This window comes from Lissotriton helveticus, chromosome 5_1, assembly GCF_964261635.1.
Source record: "Lissotriton helveticus chromosome 5_1, aLisHel1.1, whole genome shotgun sequence".
NCBI classification, from domain to species: domain Eukaryota; kingdom Metazoa; phylum Chordata; class Amphibia; order Caudata; family Salamandridae; genus Lissotriton; species Lissotriton helveticus.
In genome coordinates this window covers 1,662,874,750-1,662,894,409 of record NC_136065.1, presented here as the reverse complement: position 1 = coordinate 1,662,894,409, position 19,660 = coordinate 1,662,874,750, and the positions used below count along the sequence as shown (strand labels likewise).

Sequence of the window (19,660 nt, the reverse complement as noted above, 5' to 3'; positions counted from 1 at the left end):
GCCAACACAACCTGAACATCATCTTCTACGCGATGACACCCAGCTGATCCTCTCCCTGACCAACGACCCCGCCGCTTCCAGAGCCAACCTTCACGAAGGGATGAAAGATGTAGCCGAGTGGATGACGACCAGCCGCCTGAAACTGAACTCAGACAAGACGGAAGTCCTCATCCTGGGCTCCTCCCCCTCCGCCTGGGACGACTCCTGGTGGCCCCCCGCCCTGGGCACCGCACCCACACCGACAGACCACGCACGCAACCTGGGCTTCATCCTGGACTCCTCCCTCTCCATGACCAGACAAGTCAACGCCGTCTCCTCGTCATGCTTCAACATCCTGCGCATGCTACGGAAGATCTTCCGGTGGATCCCCACCGAGACCAGAAAGACGGTCACCCAGGCCCTCGTCACCAGCCGACTGGACTACGGCAACGCCCTCTACGCCGGAACCACCGCCAAGCTCCAGAAGAGACTCCAGCGGATCCAGAACGCCTCAGCCAGACTCATCCTCGACATCCCCCGACGCAGCCACATCTCCGGACATCTGAGAGACCTGCACTGGCTCCCCGTCAACAAGAGAATCACCTTCCGTCTCCTCACCCACGCACACAAAGCCCTACACGATCAAGGCCCGAGCTACCTCAACAACCGCATCAACTTCTACGCTCCCAAACGCCACCTCCGATCAGCCAGTCACGCCCTCGCCGCCGTCCCCCGCATCCGAAGAAAGACAACAGGAGGAAGGTCCTTCTCCCACCTGGCCGCCAAGACCTGGAACTCCCTCCCTCCCGACCTGCGCCTGACCCAAGACCACCTCTCCTTCAGGAAGAAGCTCAAGACCTGGCTGTTCGAGTGTTCGAGCAGTAGCAGCACCCCCCCCCCCCCCCCCCAAGCGCCTTGAGACCCTCCGGGTAAGTAGTGCGCTCTATAAATGTCCTTGATTGATTGATTGATTACATTGGAGGAAAAAAAGCCTGCAAGGCTAATTCAGGTGGCTGTGTGTGTCTTGGGACTATTCTCAAAAGATTTGAGAGCAGCTACATCGCATTTCATCGAGTATTTTTTAAACTGAATCCGCTGAGGAAGCACACCCTTACCATAAGTACTTGGAACAAACTATTATTTAATTTGGAGTGCTCAAGTATAATTATTCTATCCTTTACTTCATCAGCAGTTTCATCAGGCCAGAATAGTTGCATCATGTCACATCATAAAATGGCATCTTCCAAGCATATGTGCTGGTATGTCAGTTTGAAAAGATATTTCAAAAACACACAAATTATATCGCAGCTGAACCTTGCAGTAAAAGTAGCCAGAATCCAGGCTACCCGTTGATTAGAACAGAATGTAACAGCATTAAGGATTAGAAGGATTTCTGGCGTTTTGAGACTTCAATTGTGAGATATTTTTCGATTTACTTTCTTGCTCATATGCGACTGAAGGACCAGCGCATTAAATATGAATATGGTTGAAATTAGAATTTTTTTTCACCAGAATTAAATTTCACTAGGGAAATTAATCTTGCAAGCAACCGTATAACATGCATAAATAACAGTGTAATATAAACAAAAACTTGAGCATGGAATATATTATGCATACAGTGTAAATTTAATAAAACAGCAAGCATGCTGATCAGGTCATCCCTTTGAAAAACGTCATTTATTACATCATTACATGCTCGCTCTTTTTATTTAAACACTGCCATCTAAGCACTCACCGTCTCAGAGTTCCTTCGCACAACCTCTTGCTTGGCATCTGGCTGAATCCACATGGACAGCTTCCCAACGATCAGCGTGTTCCAATCTATAGACACAAACACCCATGTCACAAATATCCTCACCAATGAACCCTTAAACACTAGGTTGCTCACCCACGGGTGACACTTTACGAAACAAACTAGGGGTGCTCTAATCAGAGTGGAATGAGGGTACAATAGAACAGCAATGGGCACTCTTGCAGGGGGTCCGGACAGGGCGATAACAGCAAGCAATATTACGCAGTGCAGAGCACCGACTGAAGACGCGGCGCCATCATTGGAGAGGCGATTACTAGACAAGAGTCCATCAGCATGGTAGAGTCATATCGTTGTGAAGACGAATGAAACATTTGGACATTGCACCACTTGAACAAACAAGAGTGCAGTAAGTATACTCACCATGATGGAATGAACTGCAACACTACGTGTGAAAGGAGGCTATGTGCATCTGGGAGAGAGGGTGGGAATTCCTAGCAATTAGGAGCACTGTGAAAATAAGGGGACCCCCCTGGTGTTGATAGTGGCATGTGGAAGTAAGGGACTGAATGGAAAGAGCTCACTGACAATTCATGGGCAATAACAATAGGAGTGCTTTAATCAGATTAGCTGCACTATGCTAGAAAGAGCACCTAAACTGGTCGGGGAGGCAGGTCAGTTAAAACCGGGCCTTTCATTCCAATAATGGACTGTGCTAACTGCAGGGTGGTTTATGCTTGCAGTACTTGTGACAGCATCCTCAAATTCCCTTTAGCTTAAAGGTCTCTCATATCCACCACAAAGCTCTGTTTGTCGTTACTTCAGAATTAACACAAATGGTGACTCATCAGGAGCATGTGGCATCCTTGGCACCCAGGCTGGGTCTGTGCATAAACCCGATCACAAGACCGACTGACTCTTCTGCAAATGCCCACTAATGATGATGTTGAGGTGAGGAAATCTCTATAGCAGTGTGCTGGAAACACCTCTTACTCGGGTAAAGGGTACATACGTATTACGATCTCCATTTTGTTAAACATGGTCTGATCAAACCAATATTTATAATCATTAGTGGTGGTCTGATCCCTTGGACGTAGCCAAGAATAAAAATTGCCCCACAGAAGGGCCTGATGGGTCTAATCAGGAGTACTTGGGAAGGAGAATGCCAAGCCGAGTCAGACCATGAAGGGCAGTTTTAAGGAAGGGGCCCCAAGGGAGCATCGGGGGAGTGCACCTTCAGCACACATTGGCATTAAAGAAGAGGTTGCAGATACAGCACTGTGTTCCAAACGAGGCATCCATGCATTAGCTTAGAGGTGTGGACCCAAGCAAATAAGGAACATTCTCCTGATGCACCTGCGTCATAATATAACTGCAGACACAAGGGCAAAGGAGCTGGATGTGGGCGCTTTGAATGTGCGCAACATATGCAGGGACAATCAGTGTGCCCTAGAAGGAGGACCTTTACGTTTGGGGGAGGAGGTATTGAGGAAGAGAAAGGGGGTCCCAATCCCCTTGCAGAAGGGTGCAGACATGCATTGCATTGGTGGTGGTGGTGGTGGTGGTGAGAGGGAAGGAAGGATCACTATTCCTTTCTCCTTTGAAAGACAATCCATGTTGCCACCTGAAAAGGAAAGATGGACTGGCTGCTTACAACTTGAGTACAGAAGGCAAATTACAATGGACTAATGATGCAACTAACACAAAACCTAATAAGAAATACGCTGACTTTCTTCTGGGCTGGGTGGACACAGATTTCGAAAACGGTTCCAAGTTGAAACGGTCACACTGGCATACCTGTATTCCAAAGGTAAACTTCTCCCTCCTGCTGAATTCACTGGGCACCTATCTCTAGCCAATTCAGGCGGCTGTGCGCACTGGGATTATTCTCAAAAGTTTTGATAACAGCTACATCGCATTTCATTGAATATTTTTTATTTAGGTAGGGAACATGCAGAGGAAGAAGAACCCTTACAGTGAGTACTTTGAACTATTATTTAATTTGGAGCGGTGAAGCATAATTTTTCTATCCTTTACTTCATCACTAGTCTCATTATGTCAGAACAATTTCATCATGTTGCACCAAAAAATGTCCTCTTCCAAGTATATGTGCTGGAAATATAAAAAACAGACGGACAAAAACAATTCTTTACTATTCAGCAGTTTTCATCCACCATCTCTCATCAAGAACATACTGTTAGTCAGTTTTTAGGAACACAGCGAATATCATCTGACGAGAAGGTATGTGAAGAACCTCTGAAAAATCAAAAAACTAACTACATAAGAAGAGGATACCCTGAAGAACTACTTGGTCAACAACTCACGTAAGCCCTGTCTACACAGAGAAAAATTACTACAAAAAGTCCCTAAGAAAACAGTGTTCGTTTCTAAATTTTCCACTGTTTCCACGGAAATCAAAACAATCATCAACAAACGCTGGGAATTGCTTGAGTCAGAGACAGATTTTAACGATCTCTTTCGTGATAAACCACTATTTGCCAATTCAAGAACCTGGAATTTGAAAGAACTCTTCTCCAGAAAGATACAAAAATGAATTGCAAAAACAACAGTTGATGGACAGAATGCAGAACAATGTCATACATTCACCCCAGTACAGAGATCTGGGCCCAAATCCATTGTTTTTTTGCTCAGCACACCACCCCAGTTCAGACATGGCAGCAAAAAGCGGGTCAAAAAAATGTTGGAACTGCATACACTGTAACAAGGTCATCCCTGCTGAAATTTGCTACATCCCGTGCCCGGCACAAACATCAAATTAGTAGGAAGTACAGATTGCAATTCTGAAAATGTTGTATATTCAATTAAATGTCCATGTGGACTATTATACATTGGAAAAACCGAGAGGAAAAAGAAAACACGGTTGAGTGGGCATAAAACCAAAATCAAAATGAGAACAAGGAACACAACTTCCAGCTTGGCGGTTTATTGGGAAGAGCACCAACATAATATTGAGCAATTAAAATTTAAAATCATTGAACAGGTACCCAGGACTCATGACATGGATAATTCGAAAAGACTGTTACAGAGAGAAGCGCTTTGGATTAAGAAGTTACATACAATGATGCCCCCACGGGTTCAATGAAAAATTTGAGATGGCTTGCTTTCTGTAGAACAGATGGGGTTATATTATATACCAGACACTCGCATCAAACTCCCTTTCATCAATGAGGTATCCTGCCTCCGACAAAGAGCTAGTCGCTTCTGTTATGCATACATCGGTGCTTGAGATCACTTCTCTCAGACCTATTCATATATTACATCAGTAATTGTCAGAGCACAGGGTTTTTGACTTTCAGAGTAGAATCTGGGCGCTCTGCTTGAAGTGGACGCAATGTGCTTTCAAAGTGTATGTGGTGCAACTGGCGAGAAGAAAGACCCTATAACCGCTTTAGTGTATGTCAGAAAAATCAGACAAACGACAATACAATAAACATGAATGCCTTATGCACACATTCAAAATATTTCTTGCAGTCATGTCTAAGTCATAAAAACACAGTTCTAATAAGACAAAGACAACAGTAGTAATTACATTTCATTGGCACTTGTCGCCGTGGTTTCAGAGTTTTTAATGGTTCCACAACCAGCCGACACGTGTTTCGTCGCGTTTGGAATGTATTGCTGGCAGTCCGACTGGAGCGGATTACCCACAGTAATGGTTTTAGATAGGTTGATCTCCAAGCCACTCAGGATACAAAAGTCGGCGAAGCCATCCAGAATGCGTTGAATGCCCGTTGATGTTTTGGACAACAACAGGGTGTCGTCCACGAACATAAACGCAGGCACTCTCCCCGAGACTAACCTTGGAGCATCACTGTCTTTAATACCAAGTAGATGATCAAGAGGCCCATTGATTAAAGGCAGAATAGAGTGGGGACCAGGACACACCCCTGGCGAACCCCCTGCTTCACCGGAAAACGTGCTGACAGTTCTCCATGTTTCCCGCACCTAACTTGGGCGTAAGTCTCCCTGTGCAACCTCACTAACACATCCAAAAGGTACGGTGGGATCCCAAGGTCACACAGTACTTTTTACCGTTTTTCTCTAGGAACTAGGTCGAAGGCAGACTTCAGGTCGACGAAGATGAAGTAGAGGGTGCCACCCTTTACACCCACAGTCTTGAGTCTAAATATCTGATCGATAGTTGATATACTCGACCTGAAGCCTGCCTGAAAGGGATTCAGGATCTCCCTCCTCTCCATCCAGCCCTGAATTCGGTCTAAAATGACCCGTCCCATACGTTTTTGAGGGGTATCTATTAGGCTAATAGGACTATAATTGGACGGTAAGAGAGGGCAAACTTTTTTGTGTATGGGGACTATCTCAGCCCCACGCCAAGTATCCGGCGGATCCATACCCTTTAGGATAGCATTAAACAGGGCACACAGATACGGACCCCAGATTTTCGGTTCCATCCGGAAAAGATCCCCAGGTAGCTTATCTAAACCTGGCGCTTTATTAGGTTGTAATTTGTCAATGGCGGATTCTACTTCGCGTAAGGTGATCTCCCAAACCCCTTCCAATCGATACTCATGGAAGGGGCTCGGAGGAGGAGAGAAGGTCCCCTCTTTGCCCTGATCATCATACAATGCCCCAAAGTGTGCTTCCCAAACTGCTGGGGCTATGTTGGGTTCTAGGGCGAGTCGCCCTCCACACCCCCTCCCCTACCCCCGCCCCAAAAGCCGACTATTTCCCAGAATGTTTTCAGGTCTTTTTCATGAAGAGCATTCCTAAGATCTTCCCACTTCTCGGCTTTCCAGTTTTTCTTTTCTAGATTAATAATCCGCTTATACCTAGTCCTACACTGCTTAATTACGGGCCTATCCTTTTCCTTCACTGCGGTTAGCAGTTCTAGTTTAGCCTCACGACAATTAACATTATACCAAGGGTGGGAAGATTCAATTTTTGCCCTTTGCTTTCCTACTGGATAGAACACATCAAGACATTTTGAGGTCAACGGTTTGTGGATTTTTACGGGGCCTGTCCTCAATCCCTATTTGTATATCGATTCCACCTACCTCACTTATTTCTATTAAATATGGTAGGACCTGTTGGTATATATTGGCCAGTTTAATTGGGGATTTCTGGATATGGCACCACCTCACTCTCCGCCTGTTATTTGCTAGAGACAATACATTATGCGCTGGATTGGGTGCTGGTAGAGGGTTAGACAGACCCAAACTCCCTGGTTTGAGGGTCATTACTAGGGCATTATGGTCACCGTCTTGTCTCTGATGGATCTGAAAGTCAAGAACCCTGTCCCAGGCTCTGGTTTCGACCAAGATGTAATCCAGCAATGAATTCTGCCCTTCTCTATTAAAAGTGGGCTAGCCTGATCTATCAGATTTAGTCCCCCCATTACATGCCCTCAGTGATGATGCCAGGGTAAGGGAATTTAGTTGTAAGACCAACGGCGTCCAAGCGTTAACAGGTGGAATCTGCGTATCAGGTATATGCCAGTACTGGTCCTCATCAGCAGGGTCATCTAGAATTGGAGTGTTTAGGCCTTAGGGGCTCAAACTGGCAATTAAAACCACCCCCTACTATCAGGACAACTGCTGGGTCAAGAGTTGGTATAAGCGGTCTCAGATCTTCAATGGCTCCGGATTCATGCCCATTTTGTACAGGTCTTGAGTAAACATTAAGTAGGGCTATTTGTATTTTTGAGGGCAGTGTTAAGAGAACACATTGGCTGAAATCTGCTCGGCTTTAACACCAAGGTAGGTGCCCGCCCAAAAACTTAGGCCACCAGAGGGTCTCCCCCTACCGTTCATGGTGGCCAGTATATTGAAAGGAGCAAAGCCTATTCTCTAGTATTCCTCCCAGGCCCACGTCTCCTGAAACAGGCAAACATCACAGTTGTCTACAAAGGAACCCCAGTCTGGACAAGATAGTTTATTCTTAATCCCAGCCAAATTCCAAGACAACATTGTAATATTAGCATTAGCCTCCAGCAATCGAGTATTCTGGTGTACCTCAGTACATCTATCATCCTTGGCTGGTAGGCAATCAGTATACAATCCGGCCTGATTGTGCTCTGCCACCGCCAATTCTATCCCAGTGCCCCCACTAACTGCTAGCGGTGGTACGACTATGGCTACACCATTCTGTGTTATCAATGGTAGAGTACCAGATGGCACACCGTCGTCCACGCTACGCCCCCCCCCCTGCCCCCCCCCCCCACCCACCCCTGTAGCCTCCCTGCTATCATCAGTAGCTCCCTTCGGGGATTTCTCACACTCCTGGGCACTATTTGGGGGCAATGTCTGATCATGGGCCACAATTCCCTCACCAGTTTCTAGCAGTCCCGGCTTTTTGTCACGAGGGTCTGGATGGTGACTACTCCTAAGCTGTCAATCTACCTGATCCAGAGCACTAAATCTGTTGCTTACAGGAAATGCGATTGATAGGGGGATTTCATTGATATCTTCACCAAAGTGTCTATTGCCTGCCTGGGTTCTTGAACCCCAACTATCCCAATTTCCCCAAGACTGGCCTCCTCTCTTTGGAATGGGAATGGGATTATTGGAAGTGGCAGTGTAAAAATAGGTTAGGGGAAGGGACTGTATTTGTGTTGTTGACCATACTGGATACCAATTACATATGTGCTCAACCACCCACCTGTTTCTAAAGTTGATCAAAATGCAATCACCCTCAATATGTTTCTTTCGTTGCCCCACCCAATTTACTCTACGGGCAAAAAGGATTTCACTGGATGCCTGTGTGGGGAGTGGCCTGTTATAGTTCAACCAGTAGATGCATTTATTTTTAAGATCAATATATGACTCATCTTTACCTTGGTTCAACACAGAAACCCCTGCTAGTACTACAACATACGGTGTTGACTCCGGTGGAAGATCTATACACGGTAGTGCAGTCTTTAATGCACCACTAGTCACAGCACTCCTTGCAGGAGCATGCATTCTACCTGTTCTCTCTGATTCGTGCATCGAGCTACCCCCCTCAGACAGCATCGCTGGGTTCGTATTCTCATTAACTCCACCCCCATCGTTTGCCACGCTTCCACACGTTATCATAGCGTTCGCCGCAACATTCCCACTAGTTCGGGGTAGACGTAAATTAAAAGGTGGATTGGGAGGGGGCGGGTAAGGTAAATTGCTAGGGACGTAGAAGTTACATGCTACATTTGTTGCCTTAACTGGATTCCCAGTATCCCCTTCTACCCGCATAGTGTCCTTAGCGTGATTGGATGCAAAAAGAGATTCAAGATGCGAGAGTCTTTCCTCTATGGAATTAAGTCTATCGTAGAGGGGAAGGCATGAATTGGTAATTAGAGTTTCCAATTTAGACCAAAAGTCTATTCCCATCCGAATTGAATTAGCATCACCACAGTTGGGAGTAGTCATGCTCACTCGATCGAGTGGCTGATGTGGTTCAGGACTAATTGGCATGCCAGCAGTTGTCGGCTCTCCGGACTTGATACATTTTTGGATTTTTGCTTTTTATTCCTCTGAGGGGCTCCGCCCCGCTTCTCTTGGTTGCTGGTTCTGGTTCACACAGTTGGGCCACACTTGCGAGGTAGAACTACATGAAGACCTCGTTAGTGCTCTCGAAGTTGCAACACAAGCATGTTCTTTGTTTAGTGGAACATGCGGGGTTACTGGTGTGGCATCCGGACAAGAAGAGATGTCAAATGGACCCCCAACGTCTTGTAGTTGCTGGTTGTCATTACCTGTAATGACAGGAGAGACCATGTCTAAAGTTGGAGGTTGCTCTGGGGATCTTGCATGAGCTAGCCTGCCTAAAGAAGACAGTTTCGATAAAATGGGATCTTGCGATAGACACCGTTCAGTCAATTCAATTTCATGGGCCAATACAGACGATGCCCTAATTAAGAACTGATCCAGCGAACCCACTATTGACCCATCAGTTACAGATTTCCTACCTTTTCCCCCACTACAAGTCGTCAATACTTTAAAAGACAACTCGGCAGCTGCTCCAGAGTTGAAATAATGTTCTATGAGTGGCTAGCTGCAAATCAATGAACAATCCTGCAGCCTAGCATGCGAGCACTGACCTTCATATGTACTCCTTGTCAGAGGGGGCCCCGTCCCGACCCCTTTCATGCTCGAACGGCCCGCCCTTGGGCCGGGCTTCGCCCCGGAGCGCGTCCCTCGCAGCGGGGGCCACGAGCCGTTAAGTAGCAGGCACAGGTGGGCTGGGTCATGGGGGATCACGGGGCTCCTGGTCCTGGTAGTCCCCTTAGCGTTGTCAACAAAGTCCCGGCTACGAGCGGCATCAATAACAGTACATGCAATCCCAGTGGAGCGCTAAGTGCCTACCGCACACTGGCAAATGTGCAAAAAGTGAGTCCCAAGAGCCAGTCCCGTGTTAATATGGGTGTGTCAGTGGCAGCTGGATAACAGTAACTCTCTACGCTGATGCCGTGGGACAAGCGTCACAGTTTGCACGTGGGGCAGGTCAAACCGCCCGAGCACCATGCAGAATCTAGCTCCTTCAGCCAGAAAGATCCAGCCAGCTGCAGTCCAGGGCAATGAGCGAGCGCCGTGGGAGGACTACTCCATGCAGTACAGAGATCTGGCAATATGTGCAGCTAACGCCCAGATCTGCGCTAATGAAGTAACGAAAACAGGTATTAGCGCAGAGCAGCACTCACCCAGTCACGCCATCAAGCAGGGCGCCCCGAATAAGCTGCAACCGTAGGCCACTGAAGGGCGGGCTTAACAAAGGCAGACCCGCCGCCAACACCTCACGAAAGACTACAGCTGCGGCACGGCAGCAGCTAATGCAGAGGCCCGAAGCAGGAGCTGCCAGCCGGAGTTTCACGGGGGTCACAGGCCGCCCAGACGAGCACTCTGAAGTCCCGGTGTGTAACAGTTCTCTTTGCCGAGTCGGGCGGGCCGCCCTCCAGGACCTCTACCGCAGATCTCCAGCGCGGGACACAGCACAGCCGCCACAGCTACAGGCTGGGAGCACGCGGCGAGTCACTCCTGTTTATACAGATTTCGCTTTCAGAGTCGTCCTTGCGATAATAGTAAGTACCCTGACTTTTCTTGGCATAATACTGTATCACTGATTTCATCATAAGGTGTAGGGTGCATGACTACTTACATGACTGAAAGACACTTTCTATCAGTTCGACAATGTATGTTGTTCCATATGTGCATTTTTTTAAATGTTTCCCATTTCTTCATTAAAGATTACCCCTGATGAAGGGACTCAGAGTCCCGAAATGCATTGGGTCTTGTTATTTTGTTTGAACAAAGCTTATAATGTCTTTATTTTGTAATTGCATACTTCATCTATGTAAGCATTGTATATGCTGGAAATCATATGAAATTTAATTGTTTTGAATGTGAAAAATCATCAGTGTAATTTTTGACTAAAAAATATTTCTTCATATTGTGAACCATACATAATTTGTAGTGCCCGTTAAGAGTCCTAGTTGCCTAAGGGACTAGGCCACTTTTTAGTTTTCACTCATATGCCTGGCAGGCACATCTTCTAAAGTAGCACACATACCGATTTACTCGCAGTAGAGGTTTCCTAGATTTGAGTGTGCGCTATCCACCAACACTGTCCACTGTGTCCCACCGCCAGGAGGGGAGAAACTTCTTGACCAGATTTTTATTGCAATTGCAGAATGATTAACAGGCACTCAGCAATGGCGAGCACAAACTGGCCCATCACTTCAAATGTGGTGGCCCAGGGCGTGGTACCTCCAACAGTGGGTTTCCAAGTTTGAAAGATGGACCGCATTCCGCACCTTTTTGAAAAACTAGGGGAAAATTGGCTTGGGTACTAGCCGCACCCCTAAACTCCTACATACTTCGGGCCTTTGTTTGGTGATCCAAGTTCATTAGACACCTCAGTCTGGGCCACTAGTGAAACTTTGAATTCGTATTCAGCCGACACATTACGGGAAGTGTTGTTAGAGGTCAATGGGCAACTACCTCCTAGGCCTACTCCAGGGCACACACAGGAACGTAGGTAATGTTATTACATAGTAAGCTAATTACTATTAGCAGGCTAGGAACGATACAGGAGGATGAGATTATTATTGTTATTCTCTTCTTCTCTTTCCAATTTTACCATGGTTCCTTTCATTCAGTGGATATTGTTGAGACTAGTAGCTGATTGCTGATGCTGGGGGTATATGTTAGGGCTTGCGGATGCGAAGTCCACAGACAGAAAGAAAATAAGACTGCTTTATGCCATACCAGATTGCATGCAGGTTTCGTTTTGTGTTCATTGACCATTGTTCTCTTACGTATACTGGAATACAGTGCTCCCGCAAGTCTGTTCATCTGCTTAAGAATACTGGTTGCTGAATTAGCATCCATGTTAAGCTATCTGAGGGTGGCAGGACACGATGTCTGGCTATTGTGATCTTTAAAGCTTTAGGACTTGCTATGCTATTGCTATGACCACACATACACAATAACTTCTGGTGTGCCCTTGTCAACAAAATGTGTGTTCTTCATTCCAATAGATGGATGTTTCACTCTTGAAACGCAAACACTTGAAAGAGTTGTCTGCCCAAGAGGGTGGCGTAAACAGAGTGCCACGTCAATGCAGACTTCATTGAGATTCACAGCATATGCGAGACCGCTTATGTGCTGCCATTTTGAAGTGGGCACACTGTATAGATGCAGTGATGCATCGCATGCGAATGTGCTGCCATTTTACTTTGGCCCAGTTTTTAATCTAAGGTCCCCTGTGGCATTATACACAATCAAATCGGCATTTGCCAGGCAAACTGGCATCAAGTGCACAAGAAGGTGGCAATACTTGTGTTTGGTGTATCACAGAGATACGCACACCCTGACCCTTGGAAGCACCCAGGTTGTAAACACTTAATACAAAGTGAAAATACTTTGATTTATTGAGAAAAAATAGTTGGTCCATTATTGAGTCACCACCAGTACCACCAGCAGTGACACCACCTCCACCACCCGTACCAGTACCACCAGAACCACCACCACCAGTACCAGTACCAGCAGCACCTTCACCAGTAGCACCATTACCACAGTACCACCACCATTACCACAGTACCACCACCATTACCACAGTACCACCACCATTACCACAGTACCACCACCATTACCACAGTACCACCACCATTACCACAGTACCACCACCATTACCACAGTCCCACCACCATTACCACAGTAGTACCACCGCCAGAACCACCGCCAGAACCACCGCCAGAACCACCGCCAGAACCACTACCACCACCAGAACCACTACCACCACCAGAACCACTACCACCACCAGAACCACCGCCAGAACCACTACCACCGCCAGAACCACTACCACCGCCAGAACCACTACCACCGCCAGAACCACTACCACCGCCAGAACCACTACCATGTGCATAGGGTGGGAGGGTGGGGGGGTCCATGCTTGGAATGGCACAGTGTGCACAGAAGAAATAGACATAGTCCACTACCAGTACCACCGCCACCACGAGTACCACCACTACCACCACCAGTACCACCGCCACCACCAGTACCACCGCCACCACCAGTACCACCACCACCAGTACCACCACCACCAGTACCATTACCACCATTACCACCATTACCACCAGTCCCACCACCACTGCCATTACCACAGTACCACCACTACCACCGCCATAACCACAGTACCAACACCAGTACCACACCAGTACCACCACCAGTACCAGTACCACCAGCACCACCAGTACCACCACCGCCACCAGATCCACTACCACCACCACAACCACCACCAGCAGTGACACCACCTCCACCAGTACCACCACAACCACCACCAGTGGCACCTTCACCAGTAGCACCAGTACCACAACCACCACCAGTACCAACAGTACTACCACCAGTACCACCAACCACCAGCACCACCACCCCCACTACCAGTATCACCACCAGTACCACCCCCACTACCAGTATCACCACCAGTACCACCACTACCACTACTAGGACCAGTACCACCAATACCACCAGTAGCGCCACCAATACCACCAGTACCACCACCAGTACCACTACTACCAGTACCACTACCACCAGTACCACTACCAGTACCAATACCACCACCACTACCAATACCATTCCCAATACCCTTACCAATACCACGAATACCACAAATACCACTACCACCACCATCTCAGCGCCTCTCGCTCACTAGTAATAGCAGGGGCACTGGACGAGGCTGGAGCTGCAGCAGAGACCATCCCTCCCTCCATGCGTGCCATAAAGCACAGCCCGCCCTGCACCAGGACTTGAAGCCAGGGCCCTACTACAGCTGGAGTGTTTATTAGGGCAAAGACAGCAATGACATTACGCAATGCCACACTGCACACTCAAATCACGGACAAGGCAGGAAATAGCCTCCCCCTTACGCTCTTTCTCCTGAGCTGTAACAGTGTAATCACAGTACGAAAGGTGTTGGAGCGCTTTGTTAGTGTTTATAGCTCGGATCATATGTATCTCTTATTTGACACTTTGTGTCTGTGTAATTTACAACACTTACACATCTTCTTCACTGCACTATTTATCACTACTTTAAAGACGTCGCAGGCCGGTCTCTTCCTTTGATATTTACATTCTAACAAGCGGTCGAGAAGGCCCATTATTGCAATGCATAGATCTTGCATTTGCAAGAGTTTAAGCTTTTAGTATTGTAAATGACAATGCCTCATATTAGTTTTAAAACCCAAACCATAAATAAAAGGCATTGCCATTTACAATGGCAATAGCTCAACCCCGCGTGAATGAGTAAAGTAAAGTCCACATTTGTAAAGGGCACAATCACCCGTAAGGGTCTGTAGGCGCTGGGGGGCCGTCGGGAAGATTAAGCGAGCTATTGCCCAGAGTCACATGGTGCTGGGCTAACCTGCCGCCGGAGCCGGGGATCGAACCGTGGTCCCCAGATTCCAGCGTCAGTCGCACTGGCCGCGGCGCCACACCTCTCCCACAAGGAGAGATCTATTGCATTGCAAATGCTTGTTTTAAGGGTGCTTTTGCCTAGTTGTTTCTTTCTAGGCATTAAGCAGTCTGGGAATCCACCAGCACTTTTTGAAACCCTAGTAAATCCATCTGTTCAATGGGAAATTATATGAGGATTTTCAGACATACCTCGTTGCTGATATGTGCTTCACGGTTTTGAACTAGAAAGGAAAAAAATGCTAGTTATTATAGCCTTTAGGTTTTGAAGGCAGAGCTGTCTCCAGCATTTACCAGATTTAACAATTGATGAGAACGAAGAGGAGTAAGTTGAAGTAGTCCAGAAACTTGAATCAAGATTTGACGTTCAACTCAGTCTGGTTGTACTTTGCCACACATTTTTAAAAGTCATCATCAAAAACCTAGCGTAGATGGACACCTAACCTCTGCTCAGAGTAGACTGGTTGCTGATTATCAATTTGATGCAGTGACAGACCAGTTGGTAGGGTATCAGTGTAGGAAAGTAAGATCTGCTACTAGGGTTACCCCCACTTTTTCCTTGATGTGATGCTGTTTTTGACTAGTCTGACTGAGATTCTGCTAATCAGGACCTTAGTCTATCTGCTTTCTCCCTAAATTGTTGTGTGGAGTATTGAGGTGCATTTCTGATTGGATACTAGAGTACCCTGATCAGTCCATAGTATATGGTACTAAGGTACCCAGGGCATAGGTACCCCAGAGGTCTCATGGGCAGACAGCATGCATTATGCTACCCATGAGAGACCATTCAAAATGGAAATACAGGCCTGCTTGTACCACTTAAGATATAGGTTTCCTATAGCTAAGGTTCACTGCACTTAAAACCTATAACTGACCCCTATAGCAGGCCTTTGCAATCTGGAAGGCAGGGTGCTTGGTTCTAAGTGAGAGGGTGCCCCTGCATGAGCAGGACACCCCTGCAGCCTATGGAGTCCATTTTCCCAGGTTGTCAGTGAAGCACCCATATACTATATAGAGGGGAACCGCGTAATTACACGATACCATCTCAAAACCGGCTGCAACGAATCTTATCAAGTTTGGTATCAAACAAGTTGAAATCATATCTCCCACACCGTAAACAGTGCGGGAGGAATGATTCCAAGCACTGGAAGAGCCCTCTGTTATGCTCAGAGTTACCAGTGCCAACCTTCTAGACCCTGACAGCACAAAATGGTTGCTGCCAACCAGAGACACATTTCTGCCCTCCTGCTGCAGAGCCAAGCTCGAGGAGAGGAAGGTGGAACAATAGGCAACCTGTCACAGGGATGGGTGACCACCTACCAGAGAGGATTTAGTGTAATGGGACCAGGTGGGTGGCCTTGTCAGCCCCAGAAAGTCTCCATGAGGGGCACACTAGGTGTCCCCGTGCATATTCCAGTTCAAACCAGTTCTGGGAGCGTGTGGCTCTCGCTCAGGCGCTGAACTGGACAAAGGACATGAGTAACCTCACCCCTGCCCAGACCCTCTACTGGGAGGATATCCTGAATTTTCACCACCCTTTCCCTAGGGTACTAAAGGCCTTACCTGGTTGTAGGTCCCTAGACTCGTAGTGGGATAAGATTCAGATCAAATACCACTGCACTGTTAAGGTCTGGGCACTCTGGACTTCGTTTGGACCTGACTTAGGTTTCCCTTCCAATCTGCTGCATCGTCTATGCATCATACAGGAACCTTCCAAGACCTGTGAAGCATTAAAGACACCTAAAGAAATCTCCCTTGGAGTGAAGGAGTCACTCCCCTTCATTCGCAGGCACTGCCACTAAGTTGACCGGTCTGCAGATCCTGAGCTCCTCCGGACACCATGGGCTCTGCAACACTGCTCCCGAGGCCAGTATCCCTCGTGGGTGTTGCAATAACCGAAGCCCTGTGCACCGTGTCCAACTTGCAGTTGCAAAAGATCTTCAGGCTTCAAATGGCCCCAACTTCGAGCACCTCCAGTGACCAGAATCTTCTGCTACACCACATTGTGGCCTGCATCATTTGTTTCAGGTGTGGTAACAGTACATACGAAGGGGGTACAAAATGTTCTCTGCCAGGAATGTTTTTTGCAGGATGTGCAACAAAGTTTTGTCAAAGTTTGACAGTGGCAAATGCAGCAGTGTAGTGCACGCAGAAATTGTTGATTATTAGGAGTGCGTTCATGAAAATTCAGGATGAACTGAAAGACAAGGTCATGGGAGTGACAGAAGAAAGAGTTCTAAATACAGATTCTGAAGAATGTATTGATCTGTATGTAAGCCATTGGTGTTGGCAACAAGTTTGAAATTGCTGATAGACCCACAAGCCAGAATTACAATGAGAACTCAAGAATTGTATATGGATACAAGGCCTGGACGAGAGTTGGAACTACCTGACCGATCACCGGCGTCATTTGAAGGTATTCAGAATTGTACTTGCTGGGTTCTTTAAATTTCTTTTGGAACTTCATGGAAGGAAGATCTTTGGCAAAGTCTATGTTGCTATCAAAGAGCTGTGTATTTTCTGTTGATTCCATTACGGTTTGTTTCAGATTGGTCTTGAAATCTGCCACAAAAGATCAAGTTTCCATAGTAATCTATAATAATCTGACAGAGGACATCATAGTTTTACCTCAGTTTTTACCAACAGGCTAGATGCCATCAAGAATTTCCTGCATACAATTATAGTAAAAGGCAGGGGAATACTGGTCAAGCATAAGTTAAGAAGTGTGTCATTTTGCGTAAGGGATGACCTTTAGAAGAAACAGGGTGCTGTGTGGCAAAGGGATCATTAAACCCAGTGAATGTTTGCTGTGGTTGTCACCATTAGTTGGAGAACGCAAGAATAATAGTGAATGGAGTGTCTGGGTTACCTCCACAATTTGAACAACGTCATTTGAGTGATGCTCATCCCAACCCGAAGATCTGAGTTGTTGGCCACGTTAGGGGGCTTCAAGTGGTTATTGAAATTCGATTTGGTGGCAGCATATCACCAGGTGGTTCTGGACTGGAGTCAATACTTCTCAATGGGTTTGTATACGCAGTGGAGTACGAATGGTAGAGCAAATTACTTTTCACATTTTCCTTCAGATTCAAATGTTTTGATCACGAAAGATACTGAGAACAAAGACAATGATAGTAGTCTCACTGCTGCAACTGATCTGCAAATGCTTTAGGGCCTAGGACTGTGATCAATAGGAATGAACAGAGGGTAGAGTTGGCTAAAGATACTGTAGGAAGCTTGTTCTTTATGCGATACATCAAAATTCTGATATACAATGCAAAGACTCCAGGGATTCCCTTACGAATGTATAGGGGCTGGCTATGCAATCCCACAGAGCTCCATTAGTGGGTAGTGTGGTCGAGCAGCCTTAGGCTTAACACAGAGGAGTGGAGTGCAAGACATTTGAAAAGACACTCAATGAATGACAACTCAAGAAGGAGCTCCACACCAATTTATAACAAGCATTTACAATGCAAAGGTTTCGCCTTTGAAAACGTTAGAGCTATTGGCATTGTAAATGACAACATTTGTATTTATGTGTTGGTTTTGAAAACAGATAAATAAATGGCATTGTCATTTACATTGCCATTAGCTTAATCTCTCGCAAATGTGAGACCTATTGTACCCTACGGACGAGCTCAGCAGACAGCAATTACTACCACACACACACACCCAGAGCCAGCCACACACACCCAGAGCCAGCCACACACACACACACACACACACACACACAAACACCCACCCCCAGAGCCACACACACACACACCCCCAGAGCCACACACACACACACCCAGAGCCACACACACACACACACCCCCAGAGCCCCAGAGCCACACACACCCCCAGAGCCACACACACCCCCAGAGCCACACACACCCCCAGAGCCACACACACCCCCAGAGCCACACACACCCCCAGAGCCACACACACCCCCAGAGCCACACACACCCCCAGAGCCACACACACCCCCAGAGCCACACACACCCCCAGAGCCACACACACCCCCAGAGCCACACACACCCCCAGAGCCACACACACCCCCAGAGCCACACACACACACCCCCAGAGCCACACACACACACCCCCAGAGCCACACACACACACCCCCAGAGCCACACACACACACCCCCAGAGCCACACACACACACACACACCCCCAGAGCCACACACACACACACACACCCCCAGAGCCACACACACACACACCCCCAGAGCCACACACACACACACACCCCCAGAGCCACACACACCCCCAGAGCCACACACACCCCCAGAGCCACACACACCCCCAGAGCCACACACACCCCCAGAGCCACACACACCCCCAGAGCCACACACACCCCCAGAGCCACACACACCCCCAGAGCCACACACACCCCCAGAGCCACACACACACACACACACACCCACACACACACACACACACACCCCCAGAGCCACACACACACACACCCCCAGAGCCACACACACACACACCCCCAGAGCCACACACACACACACACACACCCAGAGCCACACAGAGCCACACACACACACACACACCCAGAGCCACATACACACACACACCCAGAGCCACATACACACACACACACAGAGCCACACACACACAGAGCCACCACAGAGCCACACACACACACACCACACCAGAGCCACACACACACAGTCACACACAGAGCCACACACACACACACACAGAGCCACACACACACACACAGAGCACACACACACACACAGAGCCACACACACACACACCCAGAGCCACACACACACACACAGCACCAGAGCCACACACACACCAGAGCCACACACACACACACACAGAGCACACACACACACACACGAGAGCCACACACACACACACACAGAGCCACACACCACACACACCCAGAGCCCACACAGCACACACACCAGAGCACACACACACCCAGAGCCACACACACACCAGAGCCACACACACACCCAGAGCCACACACACACCCAGAGCCACACACCACACCCAGAGCCACAC

General features: G+C 47.7%; 1 protein-coding gene across 1 annotated transcript in view; it reads right to left on the bottom strand.

Annotated features, from left to right (window-relative positions):
* Positions 1 to 19,660, bottom strand: part of PRMT5 (protein arginine methyltransferase 5) — a 143,576-nt gene that overhangs the window by 35,980 nt on the left and 87,936 nt on the right. Inside the window, exon 3 of the mRNA XM_078644885.1 lies at positions 1,715 to 1,800. Within this exon, the coding sequence (XP_078501011.1) occupies positions 1,715 to 1,800 (86 nt within the window). The remainder of the gene's footprint in view (positions 1 to 1,714; positions 1,801 to 19,660) is intronic.